This window comes from Hypanus sabinus, chromosome 29 (assembly GCF_030144855.1).
Source record: "Hypanus sabinus isolate sHypSab1 chromosome 29, sHypSab1.hap1, whole genome shotgun sequence".
NCBI classification, from domain to species: domain Eukaryota; kingdom Metazoa; phylum Chordata; class Chondrichthyes; order Myliobatiformes; family Dasyatidae; genus Hypanus; species Hypanus sabinus.
The window spans coordinates 32,931,308-32,947,069 of NC_082734.1; the positions used below are offsets into that span (position 1 = coordinate 32,931,308).

The 15,762-nt window shown below is 48.1% G+C and overlaps 1 protein-coding gene across 2 annotated transcripts in view; it reads left to right on the forward strand.

The window, feature by feature from the left end:
- The window catches only part of LOC132383213 (cytochrome P450 2B4-like), a 47,233-nt gene that overhangs the window by 25,296 nt on the left and 6,175 nt on the right, over nt 1-15,762 (forward strand). Inside the window, exon 9 of one of the 2 annotated variants that reach the window (XM_059954105.1) lies at nt 19-3,012. The exons of the other annotated variant lie outside the window; for it this stretch is intronic. Within the exon in view, the coding sequence (XP_059810088.1) occupies nt 19-203 (185 nt within the window). The 3' untranslated portion in view covers nt 204-3,012. Of the gene's footprint in view, nt 1-18; nt 3,013-15,762 lie in introns of those variants that run through there. 2 annotated transcript variants of the gene reach the window in all.

Sequence of the window (15,762 nt, forward strand, 5' to 3'; positions counted from 1 at the left end):
ACCTTGCTTCTCCAACAGGACCCCGTGTTTGCCTTGGAGAAAAATTGGCCAGAATGGAGCTCTTCCTCTTTTTCACCTTCCTCCTTCAACAACTGGAGTTCCGCTGGCCTGACAAATCATCCCCTCCAAATCTGGAAGGAGTGTATAAAATTGTGTTGGCCCCACACCCATACAAGGCAGAAGTCAGGTGCAGGGAAACCTGAGCAGTCATCTGAAACTATAAGACCATAACACATAGGAGCAGAATTAGGCCATTTGGCCAATCGAGTCTGTTCTGCCATTCCGTCATGGCTGATTTATTACCCCTCTCAATCTCCTTCTCCCCATAACCTTTGACACCCTGACTGATCAAGAACGTAGCTTTAATTATTCAATTCAATTGTCATTTAACCATCGATGAATACAGCTAATCGAGACAGTGTAACTACGGGGTCAAAGTGCAAAGACACAACACCAATAGTCACACACAATAAGCACAAACAAGATCATAATCTCGTAATGAGATCCACCTCCCCCCAGACCCCGTGACCCTGTAGCTTGACGCCCAGGCCTCACACATACAAGTCAACAAACCCATCTAGGATATCGGTAAAAATACGACGACACAGAATATGCACATATATAATCCAGAACAACCCCCCCCCCCCCAGCCCACCGATATCATCTGTGGACTGGCCCACTAGGCAACTCCACAGTTTTGAAGCCCAGTCCTCCCATAGACAGACACATATAGTGAAAACATAACCACACAACTATCTATGTGTACAGTTCAAACCCCTCGGTCCAGTTGAGGTCTTCAGTCATCACAACTGTGCTGCACTGCCCTGACAGAGCACGCTGCTTTGGACGCTCCTTCCCCCGGTGCCTGAAAAGCAAGTGTCCCCACAGCTTGAGTCCCCAATTTCACCGAGCGCCTCCACAAAAAACCTGCAGCTGGCCGCCATAGAGCTTGTCTTATGCCGAGCAAAACACTGGGTGGGCAGAGATGTCGCATCCGTACTGTCCCCGGAGAAGCACCAACAGATTTGACCGATCGCACGGTGCGGCAGCACGGCTGCAAACGAGTGGCACCGTGGCTTCAGGCCTAGTCCTTGCTCTGACACAGTCCAGGGAGCTTCCCCTCCATCCACCCCAATGACTTGGCCTCCACAGCAACCTGTGGAAATGAATTCTACAGATTCACTACCATCTAGCTAAAGAAGTTCCTCCTCATCTCCGTTCCAAAGGGATGTCCTTCTATTATGTGGTGTGCCCTCTGGTCCTAGGCTTGCCCCACTATGGGAAACATCCTCTCCACATGCACTCTATTTGGACTTTTCTGTGTTGGACAGGTTAAGTGAGATCCTCTCTCGTTCTTCTAAACACCAGTGAGTGCAGGCCCACAGCGTTCAAAAATTCCTTGTATGTTAACCCTTTCATTCCTGAGATCATTCTCATGAGCCTCCTGGGGACCCTTTCCCAATCTAGCACATCCTTTCTCAGATAAAGGGCACAAACCTGCTCACAATACTCCAAGTACAGTCTGACCAATGCCTTATAAAGCCTGAGCTACTTTGGTTCATAGGAACATAAGAAATAGGAGCAGGAGAAGGCCATCCGGCCCATCGAGCCTGCCCCGCCATTCAATAAGATCATGGCTGATCTGACCATGGACTCATCTCCATGCGCTGGGAATGAGGCAGAGATGAGTGTTTCAGAAATGACACATGGGGAGGGGGCAATCAGCTGTTTATCTCACCGTGACTTCACTCAGTTGAAGTCAGCCTGTTCTACCTTTCGTACACCAGCAATTTCCTTCCAAGCGATTCATGTTCTATTTAGAGTCACAGAAAAGGACTGCACAGGAACAGGCCATTCAGCCATCTAGTCTGTGACAAACCATTTGTACATTGACCTAGAGAATCGATCCCCATAACCTCCTGCCCAAGCTTCTCTTAAACATTGAAATCGAGCTCGGATGCACCACTCGCTCTAGCGGCTCGTTTCTCACTCTCACCACCCTCTGAGTGAAGAAGTTTCCCCTCAGGTGCCACTTAAGCTTTTCACCTTTCACCCTTAACCCATGACCTCCAGCTGTTCTCCCATCCAATCTCAATGGAAAAAGCTTGTTTGCATTTACTCCATCCATACCCTTCATAACTTTGTGTACCTTTATCAAATCCCTCTTCGGTCTTCTGCATTCCAAGGAATAAAGTCCTAACCTATTCAATCTTTTCTTACAACCAAGGTCCTCAGGTCACAGAAACATCCTTGTAAATTTTCTCTGTACTCTTTCAACCTTACTTATATCTTTGTCGGTAAAGTGTTCTGAGTTGCATTAACTACAACATTAATTGAGGAATCCATAATTCTCTCTATAATATTCCCTTCTGCTGTTTGAAAATGGAAAAAACCTTCCATAGAAGAATGAATGTAACTCTACTGCCTTTATAATTAAAATTCACTAATATCTTACCTACATAATTAATGTTCAATATCTTGCAGCAGAATTTACAAAGCAAATCTTGAAGAATGAACAGTGCCAGAATCATAAACACAAGAGATTCTGAAGTTCTGGAAATGCAGAGCAACACACACACAAAATGCTGGAGAAACTTAGCAGGTCAGGCAGCTTCTGTAGAAGTGAATAAACTGTCAACATTTTGGGCCAAGACCCTTCTTCAGGATTGGAAAGGGTGGGATGGGGGACATGCAAGAAAGTGATTGGTGAAGCCAGGTGGGTGGGAAAGGTATAGGGCTGGAGAGGAAGGAATCCAAAAGGAGAGGACAGTGGACCATGGGAGAAAGGGAAGGAGGAGGGGACAGTGGGAGGAAATAGGCAGGTGAGAAGAGGTAAGTGGCCAGAGAAGGGGGAGGAAATTTTTCAAAGGTTTCAAAGGTACATTTAATGTCAGAAAGATGTATACAATATACATCCTGAAATCCTTTTTCTTTGCAGCCATCCACAAAAACAAAGGAGTGCCCCAGAGAATGAATGGCAGTTAAATGTTAGAACCCCAAAGTCCCCCCCCCCCAGCTCCCCTCCCACACGTAAATGGCAGCAAGCAATGATCCCCCTTCCCACACTGGCAAAAAAAAGCATTGGTACCCACCACCAAGTGTGGAGCAAAAGCAACAGCAAAGACACAGACGCAGTTACCCCAAAGACTACGCGGTCACCCGGTATTTGACATACTGCAGGTTCTCTCTCTCTCTCCAGGAGAAAGCGATATCTCTGTTTTCACAGCGAGAGGGGAGACATAACAAACAACTCACTGGTTTATGATATTAAAAGTCCATTGCATCGCTTTTTCCGAGCTCTGAACCCAAAGATCTCAGGTCTCTGGGCACACAGCCAAAGATCTTCCGACTCCCACAACACACCAGTCTGTCGGGACACCGACCTTTGATCCATCCGTCTGCAGAGCACTCCAAAGGTGAACCGAGCTCCTAGGACACGCCCTCAGCATGTCGGATAACAGCCAGTCATGAGACCCCGAGAGTGGGTCCCATTCCCACAAAGAACCAAAGTCACCGTGGAACTCCTGGTCAGGGTCTTCAAAAGATATTAATGATAGAAATAGAGCTGTTTCCAAAGATGCAAGTAAAGGAGTTGCCGTTTAGTACCATCTCATTGTTTACTGGAATGAGAAATTGATATTTATGCCATCCGATTGGAGGCTACCCAGATGGAATGTAAGGTGTTGCTCCTCCACCGTGAGGGTGGTTTCATCTTGGCCCAAGAGGAGAATGGGAATGGGAGTTAGAATTAAGTTGTTTGGCCACCAGGAATGTTCTAGTGAGCTCCGCCAATGACTGAACCCAGCTGCGGAGGACTGACAAACTCCCATATAGAGACAGAAACAAGAATTTGTACAAAGGAATTTCACAGAACATTGGTGGCTTAACCAAGCGATACTGCAAAACAAATCTGTCATAGAAAAAGGACCCCGCGATAAGCACTAATCAGGAGTCCGCTTTAAGTAATCACAGTAGCAGAAAACCCATGCCAGTCAAAATAAACTTGGCAAGATTAAACAGAATGCACAAGTGCTTAACGACTTTCATTAAGACAACAATTAGCAATTAATTACTCTAGAAACCTTGGAACCAACACCCTCCTGCTTGCCGCAAAAACCCGCAGGGCTTATGATGGAGAAATTCCATTTGGGAGCAGAGCTGCTTGACAAAACAGTCCCCCAACTTACAAGGAGTCTCACCAATGCAGAGTAGGCTGCACTAGATGTAATAGATGGTCCCAACAGATTTACAAGTGAAGTGTTGCCTCACCTAGAAGGACTGCTTGGGGCTCTGAATGGAGATGAGGGAGGCGGTGAATGGACAGGGATAGGGATAGGGACAGGGACTTTGCCCACTTGCAGGGTTAAGTGTCGGGAGGGACAAATGGACAAGGGAATCATGCCGGGAGCAATCCCTACAGAAAACAGAGTTGGGGGGGGGGAATATAAAAATATGTTTGGTCGTAGGATCCCTTTGGAGATGGTGGAAGTTATGGAAGATGATGTGTCTGATGTGGAGGCTAATGGAGTGTTAGGTGAGGATCTCTGTTAAGGCAGTTGGAAAATGGGCTGAGCATGGATGTTCAAAAACTGGAGGAGATGCGGGTGAGGGCAACGTCAATGTTGAAGGAAAGGAAATCCCGTTCTCTGAAGGATATCTGTGATGTCCTGGAAAGGAAAAACACATCCTGGGAGCAAAGACAGTGGAGATAAAAACACTGAGAAAAGGGGACATTTTTACAGGAGACAGGGTGGGAAGAGGTATAATCAAGATAGATGGGGGAATCAGTAGGTTTATAAAAGATGTCAGTCAACAGTTTGTCTCCTGAGGTAGAGACAGATCAAGAAAGGGGAGAAAGCTGTCAGAAACAGTACTAGAATCCATGTTTTGGAATATAATTAACAGTTCACGATTCAAGACAGTTTATTGTCTTTCTTCAGGGCATGAGTTTGTCTTCTTTTGCACATTGGTTCATTGACCATCTTTGCTTGTGTGTAATTTTCATTAATTCATCAATTACTGTGAAAGCCTGCAAGAAAGTGAATCTCTAGGTAATGTATGGTGACGTGCAATGTACGTACTTTGTGATACATTTACTTTGATCTTTGAACTTCGCATTATGGGAATTTTAGCTCGTATTTCATTATTTCCAGATCCATCAGATAACTGAAAATGCTGGAAATACTCAACAATTAGGCAGAAAACATGGAAAGAGGGGAAATGTTAATGTTTCCTCTACTCAAGAGGACTAGGGTGGTCGAACTACTGAATATATTCAAGGCAGAGTACAATGGAGGACCAACTCTCCTGCCCTACACTTGCAAAATACTGGAGGAGCTCAGCAGTTCAGGCAGCATCGATGGTGGGGAAGAAACAGCTGATGTTTTGGGCTGAGACCCTTCATCAAAGTCCATAGATGCTGCCTGACCTGCCAAGTTTCACCTGCATTTTGTATGTGTTTCAGATTTCCAGTATCTGAAGAATCTCTTGTGCTTGTACTTTCCTGCCCAAAACTTCATGTTCAAAATTTCCAGGGAATATCTTGAAGGCACCATGCTGTATCTCTACATCCATAAGTTTTTTTTTAATCAAAATATACTTTATTCAAAAATAAAATTAGGTACAATAAACCATTCCATGACTCTCAGTCCTTTACAAATGTTTCCATTACAGTCTTTACATTCCCAAACTTTTGCCACCCAGGTGGCACTCTGTTATTTCATATTTACATACGGTGGTTTAGGGGTATACACCCCGCCACCCACCCCTCAACTCCCAAGGGAGAAGGACCCTAGACTGTGGTCCTTCCCCACCGGGCCCTTGTGGTGGCTGCACCGAGTCTGAGTGCGTCCCTCAGCACGTACTCCTGCAGCTGAGAATGTGCCAGTCGGCAGCATTCTCCCACGGACATCTCCGCGTGCTGGTAGACCATCAAGTTTCCGACTGACCAAAGAGCGTCTTTGATCAAGTTGATGATCTGCCAGCATAACCGGATGTTCGATGTTTGTCTCAGTGTGCGTCCCCAGGAACAGCCCGTAGATCAAAGAGTCCTCTGTTACGCAGCTGCAGGGGATGAACCTCGACACTGTCCCTTCCATCCTCCTCCACACCTTCTCCGTGAACCCACAATGTGCAAAGAGGTGGGTCACTGACTCCTCCTCTCTGCAGTCCTCCCCAGGGCAGAGGGGTGTGGAGACAATGTTCCGGGTGTACAGGAGGGATCGGACTGGGAGGGCCCCTCTCATCACCAGCCAGGTGAGGTCTTGGTGCCTGTTGGTGAGGTCTGGCAATGAAGCATTTTGCCAGATGAACTGGACGGTCTGCTCAGGGAACCACCCCACTGTGTCCATCTTGTCCTTCTCCTGCAGTGCCTGCAGGACCTTACGTGCTGACCACTGCCTGGTGGCCCTGTGGTCAAAGGCGTTGACCTGAAAGAACTTCTCTACAAAGGACAGGTATGGCGGCAATGACCAGCTGACAGGGGCGTTGCACGGGAAAGGGGCCAGACCCATCGTTCGTAGCCAGGGCAACAGGTAGAACCAGGGCACATAGTGGTACTTGGTGCCCACATACCTGGGATCCACACACAGTCTGATGCAGCCACACACGAAGCTGGCCATCAGGGTGAGGGTGACATTGGGAACGTCTTTGCCCCCGTTGTCCAGGGACTTGTGCATGGTGGTCCATCTGACCCGCTCCATCTTGGATCCCCAGACGAATCTGAAGATGGCTCGGGTGATTTCCGAGCAGAAAGGGCGGGGGACTGGCAACACCTGAGCCAAGTACAACGGCCCTGAGAGCACCTCACACCTGATGACCAGGTTCTTGCCCGCTATCGATAGGGAGCGCCCTCCCCACAGTCCCAGTTTCTGTTTCACCTTGGCAGTCCGCTCCTGCCAGTTCTTGTTACACGCCTCAACCCTCCGAACCAGATTCCCAACACCCTCAGGTGATCAGCCCTGATGGTGAAGGGGACACTGGATCGGTCAGGCCAGTTGTCGAAGAGCATGGCTTCACTCTTCGTGCAGTTGACCCTGGCCCCTGACGCCAGCTCGAACTGTTCGCAGATGCTGAACAGCCTGCGAACTGACCTCGGATCGGAGCAGAAGACGGTGACGTTGCCCATCTACAGGGAGGTTTTGACTTGGGTCCCTCCACTGCCCGGCAGTGTCACCCCTCTTATGCCCCCATCCCTCCTGATGGCTTCGGCAAAGGGTCCTATGCAGCACACGAACAAGACAGGGGAGAGAGGGCAGCCCTGCCTGACTCCAGACCTGGTGGGGAAGCTGTCTGTTTCCCACCCGTTGACCTGAACTGCGCTACAGATGTCCGTGTAGAGCAGTTTGATCCAATTCCGGATTCCCTCCCCAAATCCCATTTTGGAGAGTACATCCGCCATGTACGTGTGCGATATCCTGTCGAAGGCTTTCTCCTGGTCCAAGCTGACCGGGCAGGCATCCACCCCCCTGTCCTGCATGTAGGCGATGGTGTCCCTCAGCAGCGCGAGGCTGTCTGAGATCTTCCTGCCCGGTACAGCACAGGTTTGGCCCGGAAGGATAACCTGCTCCAGTGCAGACTTGACCCTGTTGGCGATAGCCTTGAACAGGATCTTGTAGTCAACATTCAGGAGGGAGATGGGCCTCCAATTTCTAATGTCTTCCCTCTCCCCCTTCTGCTTGTAGATGAGGGTGATGATGCCCTTCCTCATGGATTCTGACATGCTGCCTGCCAGGAGCGTAGTGTTGTACACTTCCAGCAGGCCGGGGCCCATCCGGTTCCACAGAGCCGAATACAACTCAACCGGTAAACCGTCGCTTCCGGGAGTCTTACCCGACTCAATGGAACGGGGTTGCTCCAGACTCTCCCGCTTGCCTCGACTAAGACCTGCGTGATAGACGACAGGAAGCTGCGGGAGGCTGTGGAGTCTGTGGCCTTTTCTCCGTACAGACCGGCATAGAAGGACCTGCAGATCCTCAGTATGTCTGTCGGCGAGGACGCGACTGAGCCGTCCTCTTCTTTAAGGTTGTGGATCACAGAGTTCTCCCTGTGCACCTTCTGGAAGAAGAATCGTGAGCGTCTCGTCCTGCTCCACGGTTTGGACCCTCGATCGGAAGATGATCTTGGAGGACTCGGCGGCAAAGTGCTGGGCCTGCCGGCCCTTTACCTGCCGCAGTTCCTCCCTGACATCCACCCCCCTCGACTGCAGGAGGAGGAGTTGCTGCAACTCTGTCTGGAGTTTACGCAGTTCCCTCTGCCCCTGCCTTGCTCTCTGGATACCCTTGCGGATGAAGAACCTCTTGATGTTCTCCTTGGGGGCTTCCCACCAGTGAACCGGGGAATCAAAGAAGGCTTTCAAGGTTCTTCAACCTGTGTACTCCTTCTCTAGTTCCTCAATATTCTCTGGGTTCAGCAGCTTGACGTTCAGCTTCCACGTCCCCCTCCCTGCCTTCCGGTCCTCCCGCAGGGGGCAGTGGTCAGAGAAGAACACGGCGTGACGTTGGTGGTTCTGACCGTGAGGGGCTCTGACAGGAAGAGGAAGTTGATCCAGGAATGGGCTGAGCCGTCCGATCGTGTCCAGGTAGCTTGTGGCTGAGCTGCACCTGTGGGGTCGCCAAAGGTGTCGCACAGCTTGGCTGTCTTTACCGTTTCCATCAGGAGTCTGGAGGTACTGTCCAGCCTGCCGTCGGCACTGCCGGATTGTCCGGCCGCATCAAAGGTGCAGAACGACCGGCCGGGCCGTCACCAGCAGCGGTGGGAGCTGCTCAAGGATGGCCAGCGGCTTGCTTCGCACGGGGGAAACTGACACACTGATCAGCCGGAGCGGAATGCCCCGGTATTTGACGTCTGCTACCAGGAGACACCCGGCAACCACCTCTTTGATTCGGGTGATTGAGAAGTTGCCTCCCTGTAGCAGAATCCCCAGGCCGGCAGCGCGACAGTTGTTGCCCCCTGACCACACCGACAAACCCCGGGTCACCAACGTGACCACCTCCAGTAGCTGCGGAAGTGTGGCAGTCCGCACTCCTGGAGGAAGGTCACGGCGGCCACCGGCACATTCGGGTTGAACATGTGCACGGTGGCAGTCCGTTCCTGCTGGGCGGCAGCGAAGAGGGGCTGTGCTTGTAACAGCGACAGCGGCGCCTCTCTCCCCTTCTCCTGGAACAGCTGGAGCAACTTCTGCCACCCTGAGGGTCGTCAGAAGGTGACGTCGAAGAACCCAGCAAAGGCCTGGACGCAGTAGATGTCGTCGATAGTGAAACCGCAACAGTCCATCAGGACCTTCTGGATGAAGGTCACTCTCAAAAATCCATTGCCCTCGCTCTGGCGTCGCACAGTCAGCCAGACAGTGTTCTTGACGTCCAGGCCTCGGGCCGATGCGCTGTTGTCTTCAGCCATCCTCTTCACCACTGTCGTCGTCATCGCTGGAAAGGGGTGTTAGATTGGGAGCCAATCAGCATTAGGATCCACCCCTGTGTCAGCGCAAAACCTTCACCGCCTTCCGATCAGCCAGCGCATTTTTCCCAGGGCAGCAATGGCTACTAGGAGAGGGTATCATTTTAAGGTGATAGGAGGAAAGTATAAACAGGATTGTCAGAGAAAGGTTTATTACACAGAGAATGATGGGTGCATGGAAACTCTGCCGGGGTGATGGTAGAGGCAAATGCATTACAGATATTTGTAAGACTCTTCAATAGGCTTATGAGTTATGGGAAAATGGAGGGCAGCATATTGGAGGAAAGGATTAGACTGATCTTAGAGTAGATTAAAAGATCAACATCATTGGCCAAAGGCCTGTACTCCGCTGCAATGTTCTATGTTCAATAAGTTATCACAATTTAACATAAATTATACATAACTTGCACGATTATGGTAACATTCTGGAGTATTACTGCTTGTGTAAGATCTTGAGACCATAAGACCATACGCTTCCCTACACTGTATTTCTTCTACCACTTCTATGTCCCTTCTCCTAAGCTGTTGAAGTCCTTCTGCAGACTCCCTGCTTTCTCAACACCACCTGCCCTTCCATGCATTGGCCACAAAGCCACTCATTCTGGGCTGCAGATGAGGTGGGAGGGGGTTGTCACACACTGGACTAAGCCAGCTTGTCGGAAAGCTTGTGGCTCTCGCAGGGAGCTCTCATTCTCTCAGATCGTGGCTGCTTGCTCTCTCCCAGTACTTTCTCCATGTCCTGGGATACAGCTCCCTCTGCTGACAGAGGCCGAAGGCCAGTGTGCAAAACTTCACTCCTGCGGGCCAGTCTTCTAAGTAGATTTATTATTAAGATACATATATGCGTCCATATACAATCCTGAGATTCATTTTCATTCAGGCATTCACAGCAGAATAGAGACATACAATAGAACAAAAAAACGACACTCCAAGACTGATGGACAACCAATGTGCAGAAGAAGACAAAGTGCAAAGGATATAAATAGACAAGAAGATAGGTAAATGAATAACGCTGCAAGCATGAGATGTGGAGTCATTGAAAGATGTGTGCATAGGTTGTGGAATCAGTTCGGCATTAAGGTGAGTAAAGTTCCTTTTCTTGCAGGCATTCACAGCAGAACAGAGATACACAATAGATCAATGTAAAACTACACACAGACTGACAAACACCTAATTTGAAAAAGAAGACAATAAATATATAAATAATACTGAGAACGTGAGTTGTTTAATCCTTGAAAGTGAGTCCATAGGTTGTGGAATCCGTTCAGTGTTGGGGGGGTGGGGGTGAAGTTATCCACGCTGGTGTGGTGAACTACATATACCTGTCTGGACATGCCCCCTGCTGACTGCACCTGTGGCTCCACCCACAGACCCCGGTATAAAGGCGATTGAGGCCTGAGCCCGGCCTCTCAGTCTCCAGGATGTAGTATGGTGGTCACTCACTGCTTGTTCCTTCTTCCAGGCAATAAAAGCCGATATCTCGCCTTTACGTCTCAGAGTGAGTTATTGATGGTGCATCAGCTGGTTCAGGAGCTTGATGGTTGAGGAGCAATAACCATTCCTGAACCTGGTGGTGTGGGTCCTGAGGCTCCTGTGCCTTCTTCTTGATGGTGACAGCAAGAGGAGAGCATGGCCTGGATGAATGCTATTTTCTCAAGGCAGTGCACCTTGTAGATGTTCTCCATGGTGGGGAGGCTTTACCTGTGGTGGACTGGGTAGTGTCCACCACTTTTTGTAAGCATTTCCATTCTTGGACAATGAGTGATGCAACCAGTCAGGATACTCTCCACAAGAGACAGTGTGCCGATGCTGGAAATCCAGAGCAAAGTGCTGGAGGGACTCAGCAGGTCAGGCAGCATCTATGGAGATGAATAAACAGTCAACGGTTTGGGCTGAGACCCTTCATCATGACCGAAAAGGAAGAGGGGGTAGGGATGCCAGAATAAAAAGGTGGGGAGGAGGGGAAGGAGACAAGCTGGAAGGTGATAGGTGAAGCCAGGTGGGTGGGTAAGGTCAAGGGCTGGAGAAGAAGGAATCTGATAGGAGAGGAGAGTGGACCATGGGAGAAAGGGAAGGGTAAGGGGACCCAGAGGGAGGTGATAGGCAGGTAAGAAGAGGTAAAAGGTCAGAGTGGGAATAGTGAAAAAGAGAAAGGAGAGGGAATTTTTTTTAACAAGGAGATATTGATATTCATGCCATCAGGTTGGAGGGAATCAGTGGGCAAGGGAATCACAGAAGGAATGAGATCTGTGGAAAGTGGAGGGCAGGGTGTTTAGTAGGATCCCTTTAGTACTGGGGAAAGTTGCAGTAGATAATGTGTTGGATGCAGGGGCTCATAGGGTGGCAGATAAGGACAAGAGGAACTCTATCACTGTAAAGGTGGCAAGAAGATGAGGTAAATAGATATACAGTTTTGGATACTGTTGGGGGAGATGTCTCATCAGGGGAAGGCAGCAGCAGCTGAGTTCATTGCACCATGGGTGGCTCTGCGGCACAGGAGGGAAGGAAAAGGAGTGGGAGAGCTATAGTGATAGGGGATTCAATTGTAAGGGGAATAGATAGGCGTTTCTGCGGCCACAAACGAGACTCCAGGATGGTATGTTGCCTCCCTGGTGCAAGGGTCAAGGATGTCTCTGAGCGGCTGCAGGACATTCTGGAATGGGAGGGTGAACAGCCAGTGGTCATGGTGCACATAGGTACCAACGATATAGGTAAAAAACGGGATGAGGTCCTACAAGGTGAATTTAGGGAGTAAGGAGATAAACTAAAAGGTAGGACCACATAGGTAATAATCTCTGGATTACTACCAGTGCCATGTGCTAGTTAGAGTAGAAATAGGAGGATATTTCAGAAGAATACATGGCTTGAAAAATGGTGCAAGGGGGAGGGATTCAAATTTCTGGAGCATTGGAACTAGTTCTGGGGGATGTGGGACCGGTATAAACAGGACGGTCTGCACCTGGGCTGGACTGGAACCAATGTCCTGGGGGAGTGTTTGCTACTGCTGTTCAGGAGGCTTTAAACTAATGTGGCAGGGGGATGGGAACAAGTGCAGAGAGACAGAGGGGTGTAAAATGAGGGTAGAAGCAGAAAGTAGTAAGGTGAAAAGTAAAAGTGGCAGGCAGGCAAATCCAGGGCAAAAAGCAAAAAGAGCCACTTTTCAACATAATTGTATAAGGGCTAAGAGTGTTGTAAAAACAAGCCTGAAGACTTTGTGTGTCAATGTGAGCAGCATTCGTAACAAGGTGGATGAATTGAATGTGCAGGTAGTTATTAATGAATATGATATAGTTAGGATCACAGAGACCTGGCTCCAGGGTGACCAAGGATGGGAGCTCAACATCCAGGGATATTCAATATTCAGGAGGGATAGACAGGAAAGAAAAGGAGGTTGGGTAGCATTGCTGGTTAGAGAGGAGATTAACGCAATAGAAAGGAAGGACATTAGCGTGGAGGATGTGGAATCGATATGGGTAGAGCTGCATAACACTAAGGGGCAGAAAACACTGGTGGGAGTTGTGTACAGGCGACCTAACAGTAGTAGTGAGGTTGGGGATGGCATTAAACAGGAAATTAGAAATGCGTGCAATAAAGGAACAGTAGTTATAATGGGTGACTTCAATCTACATATAGATTGGGTGAACCAAATTGGTAAGGGTGCTGAGGAAGAGGATTTCTTGGAATGTATGTGGGATGGTTTTCTGAACCAACATGTTGAGGAACCAACTAGAGAGCAGGCCATTCTAGATTGGGTATTGAGCAATGAGGAAGGGTTAGTTAGCAATCTTGTCGTGCGAGGCCCCTTGGGTAAGAGTGACCATAATATGGTGGAATTCTTCATTAAGATGGAGAATGACATAGTTAATTCAGAAACAAAGGTTCTTTGAAGGGTAACTTTGAAGGTATGAGATGTGAATTAGCTAAGATAGACGAGCAAATGTTACTTAAAAGGGTTGACGGTGGATATGCAATGGCAAGCATTTAAAGATCGCATGGATGAACTACAACAATTGTTCATCCCAGTTTGGCAAAAGAATAAACCAGGGAAGGTAGTGCACCCATAGCTGACAAGGGAAATTAGGGATAGTATCAAGACCAAAGAAGAAACATATAAATTAGCAAAAAAAAGTGGCACACCTGAGGACTGGGAGAATTTCAGAGACCAGCAGAAGAGGACAAAGGGCTTAATTAGGAAAGGGAAAAGAGATTATGAGAGAAAGCTGGCAGGGAACATAAAAACTGACTGTAAAAGCTTTTATAGATATGTGAAAAGAAAAAGATTGGTCAAGACAAATGTAGGTCCCTTACAGTCAGAAACAGGTGAATTGATCATGGGGAACAAAGACATGGCAGACCAATTGAATAACTATTTTGGTTCTGTCTTCACTAAGGAGGACATAAATAATCTTCTGGAAATAGTAAGGGACCGAGGGTCTAGTGAGATGGAGGAACTGAGGGAAATGCATGTTAGTAGGGAAGTGGTGTTAGGTAAATTGAAGGGATTAAAGGCAGATAAATCCCCAGGGCCAGATGGTCTGCATCCCAAAGTGCTTAAGGAAGTAGCCCAAGAAATAGTGGATGCATTAGTGATAATTTTTCAAAACTCCTTAGATTCTGGATTAGTTCCTGAGGATTGGAGGGTGGCTAATGTAACCCCACTTTTTATAAAAGGAGGGAGAGAGAAACCGGGGAATTATAGACTGGTTAGTCTGACATCGGTGGTGGGGAAAATGCTAGAGTCGGTTATCAGAGATGTGATAGCAACACGTTTGGAAAGAGGTGAAATTATCGGACAAAATCAGCATGGATTTGTGAAAGGAAAATCATGTCTGACGAACCTTATAGAATTTTTTGAAGACGTAACTAGTAGAGTGGATAGGGGAGAGCCAGTGGATGTGGTATATTTAGATTTTCAAAAGGCTTTTGACAAGGTCCCACACAGGAGATTAGTGTGCAAACTTAAAGCACACGGTATTGGGGGTATGGTATTGATATGGATAGAGAATTGGTTGGCAGACAGGAAGCAAAGAGTGGGAGTAAACGGGACCTTTTCAGAATGGCAGGCAGTGACTCATGGGGTACCGCAAGGCTCAGTGCTGGAACCCCAATTGTTTACAATATATATTAATGATTTAGACGAGGGAATTAAATGCAGCATCTCCAAGTTTGCGGATGACACGAAGCTGGGTGGCGGTGTTAGCTGTGAGGAGGATGCTAAGAGGATGCAGGGTGACTTGGATAGGTTAGGTGAGTGGGCAAATTCATGGCAGATGCAACTTAATGTGGATAAATGTAAGGTTATCCACTTTGGTTGCAAGAACAGGAAAACAGATTATTATCTGAACGGTGGCTGATTAGGAAAAGGGGAGGTGCAACGAGACCTGGGTGTCATTGTACACCAGTCATTGAAGGTGGGCATGCAGGTACAGCAGGCAATGAAAAAAACAAATGGTATGTTGGCATTCATAGCAAAAGGATTTGAGTACAGGAGCAGGGAGGTTCTACTGCAGTTCTACAAGGCCTTGGTTAGACCACACCCAGGGTATTGTGTGCAGCTTTGGTCACCTAATCTGAGGAAAGACTTTCTTGCCATAGAGGGGGTACAAAGAAGGTTCACCAGATTGATTCCTGGGATGGCAGGACTTTCAGATGAAGAGAGACTGGATCGACTAGGCTTATACTCACTGGAATTTAGAAGATTGAGGGAGGATCTTATTAAAACGTATAAAATTCTAAAGGGATTGGACAGGCTAGATGCAGGAAGATTGTTTCCGATGTTGGGGAAGTCCAGAACGAGGGGTCACAGTTTAAGGATGAAGGGGAAGCCTTTTAGGACTGAGATGAGGAAAAACTTCACACAGAGAGTGGTGAATCTGTGGAATTTTCTGTCACAGGAAACAGTTGAGGCCGGTTCATTGGTTATATATAAGAGGAAGTTAGATATGGCCCTTGTGGCTAAAGGGATCAGGGGGTATGGAGAGAAAGCAGGTACAGGGTTCTGAGTTGGATGATCAGCCATGATCATACTGAATGGCGGTTCAGGCTTGAAGGGCTGAATGGCCTAATCCTGCACCTATTTTCTATGTTTCTATGTAAGCACAGATGTTTGGTAAAATGGAGAAGATGTGGGTAGGGGCAGCATCAATAGTAGAGGGAGGGAAACCCTATTCTTTGAAGAAGAGGACATTTCTGATGTCCTGGAATGGAAAGCCATGTCCTGGGAAGAGATGCGGCCGAGTCGAAGGAGCTGAGGAAAGGGAATAGCATTTTTACAGGAGATAGGGTGGGAACAGATAACCATGGGAATCA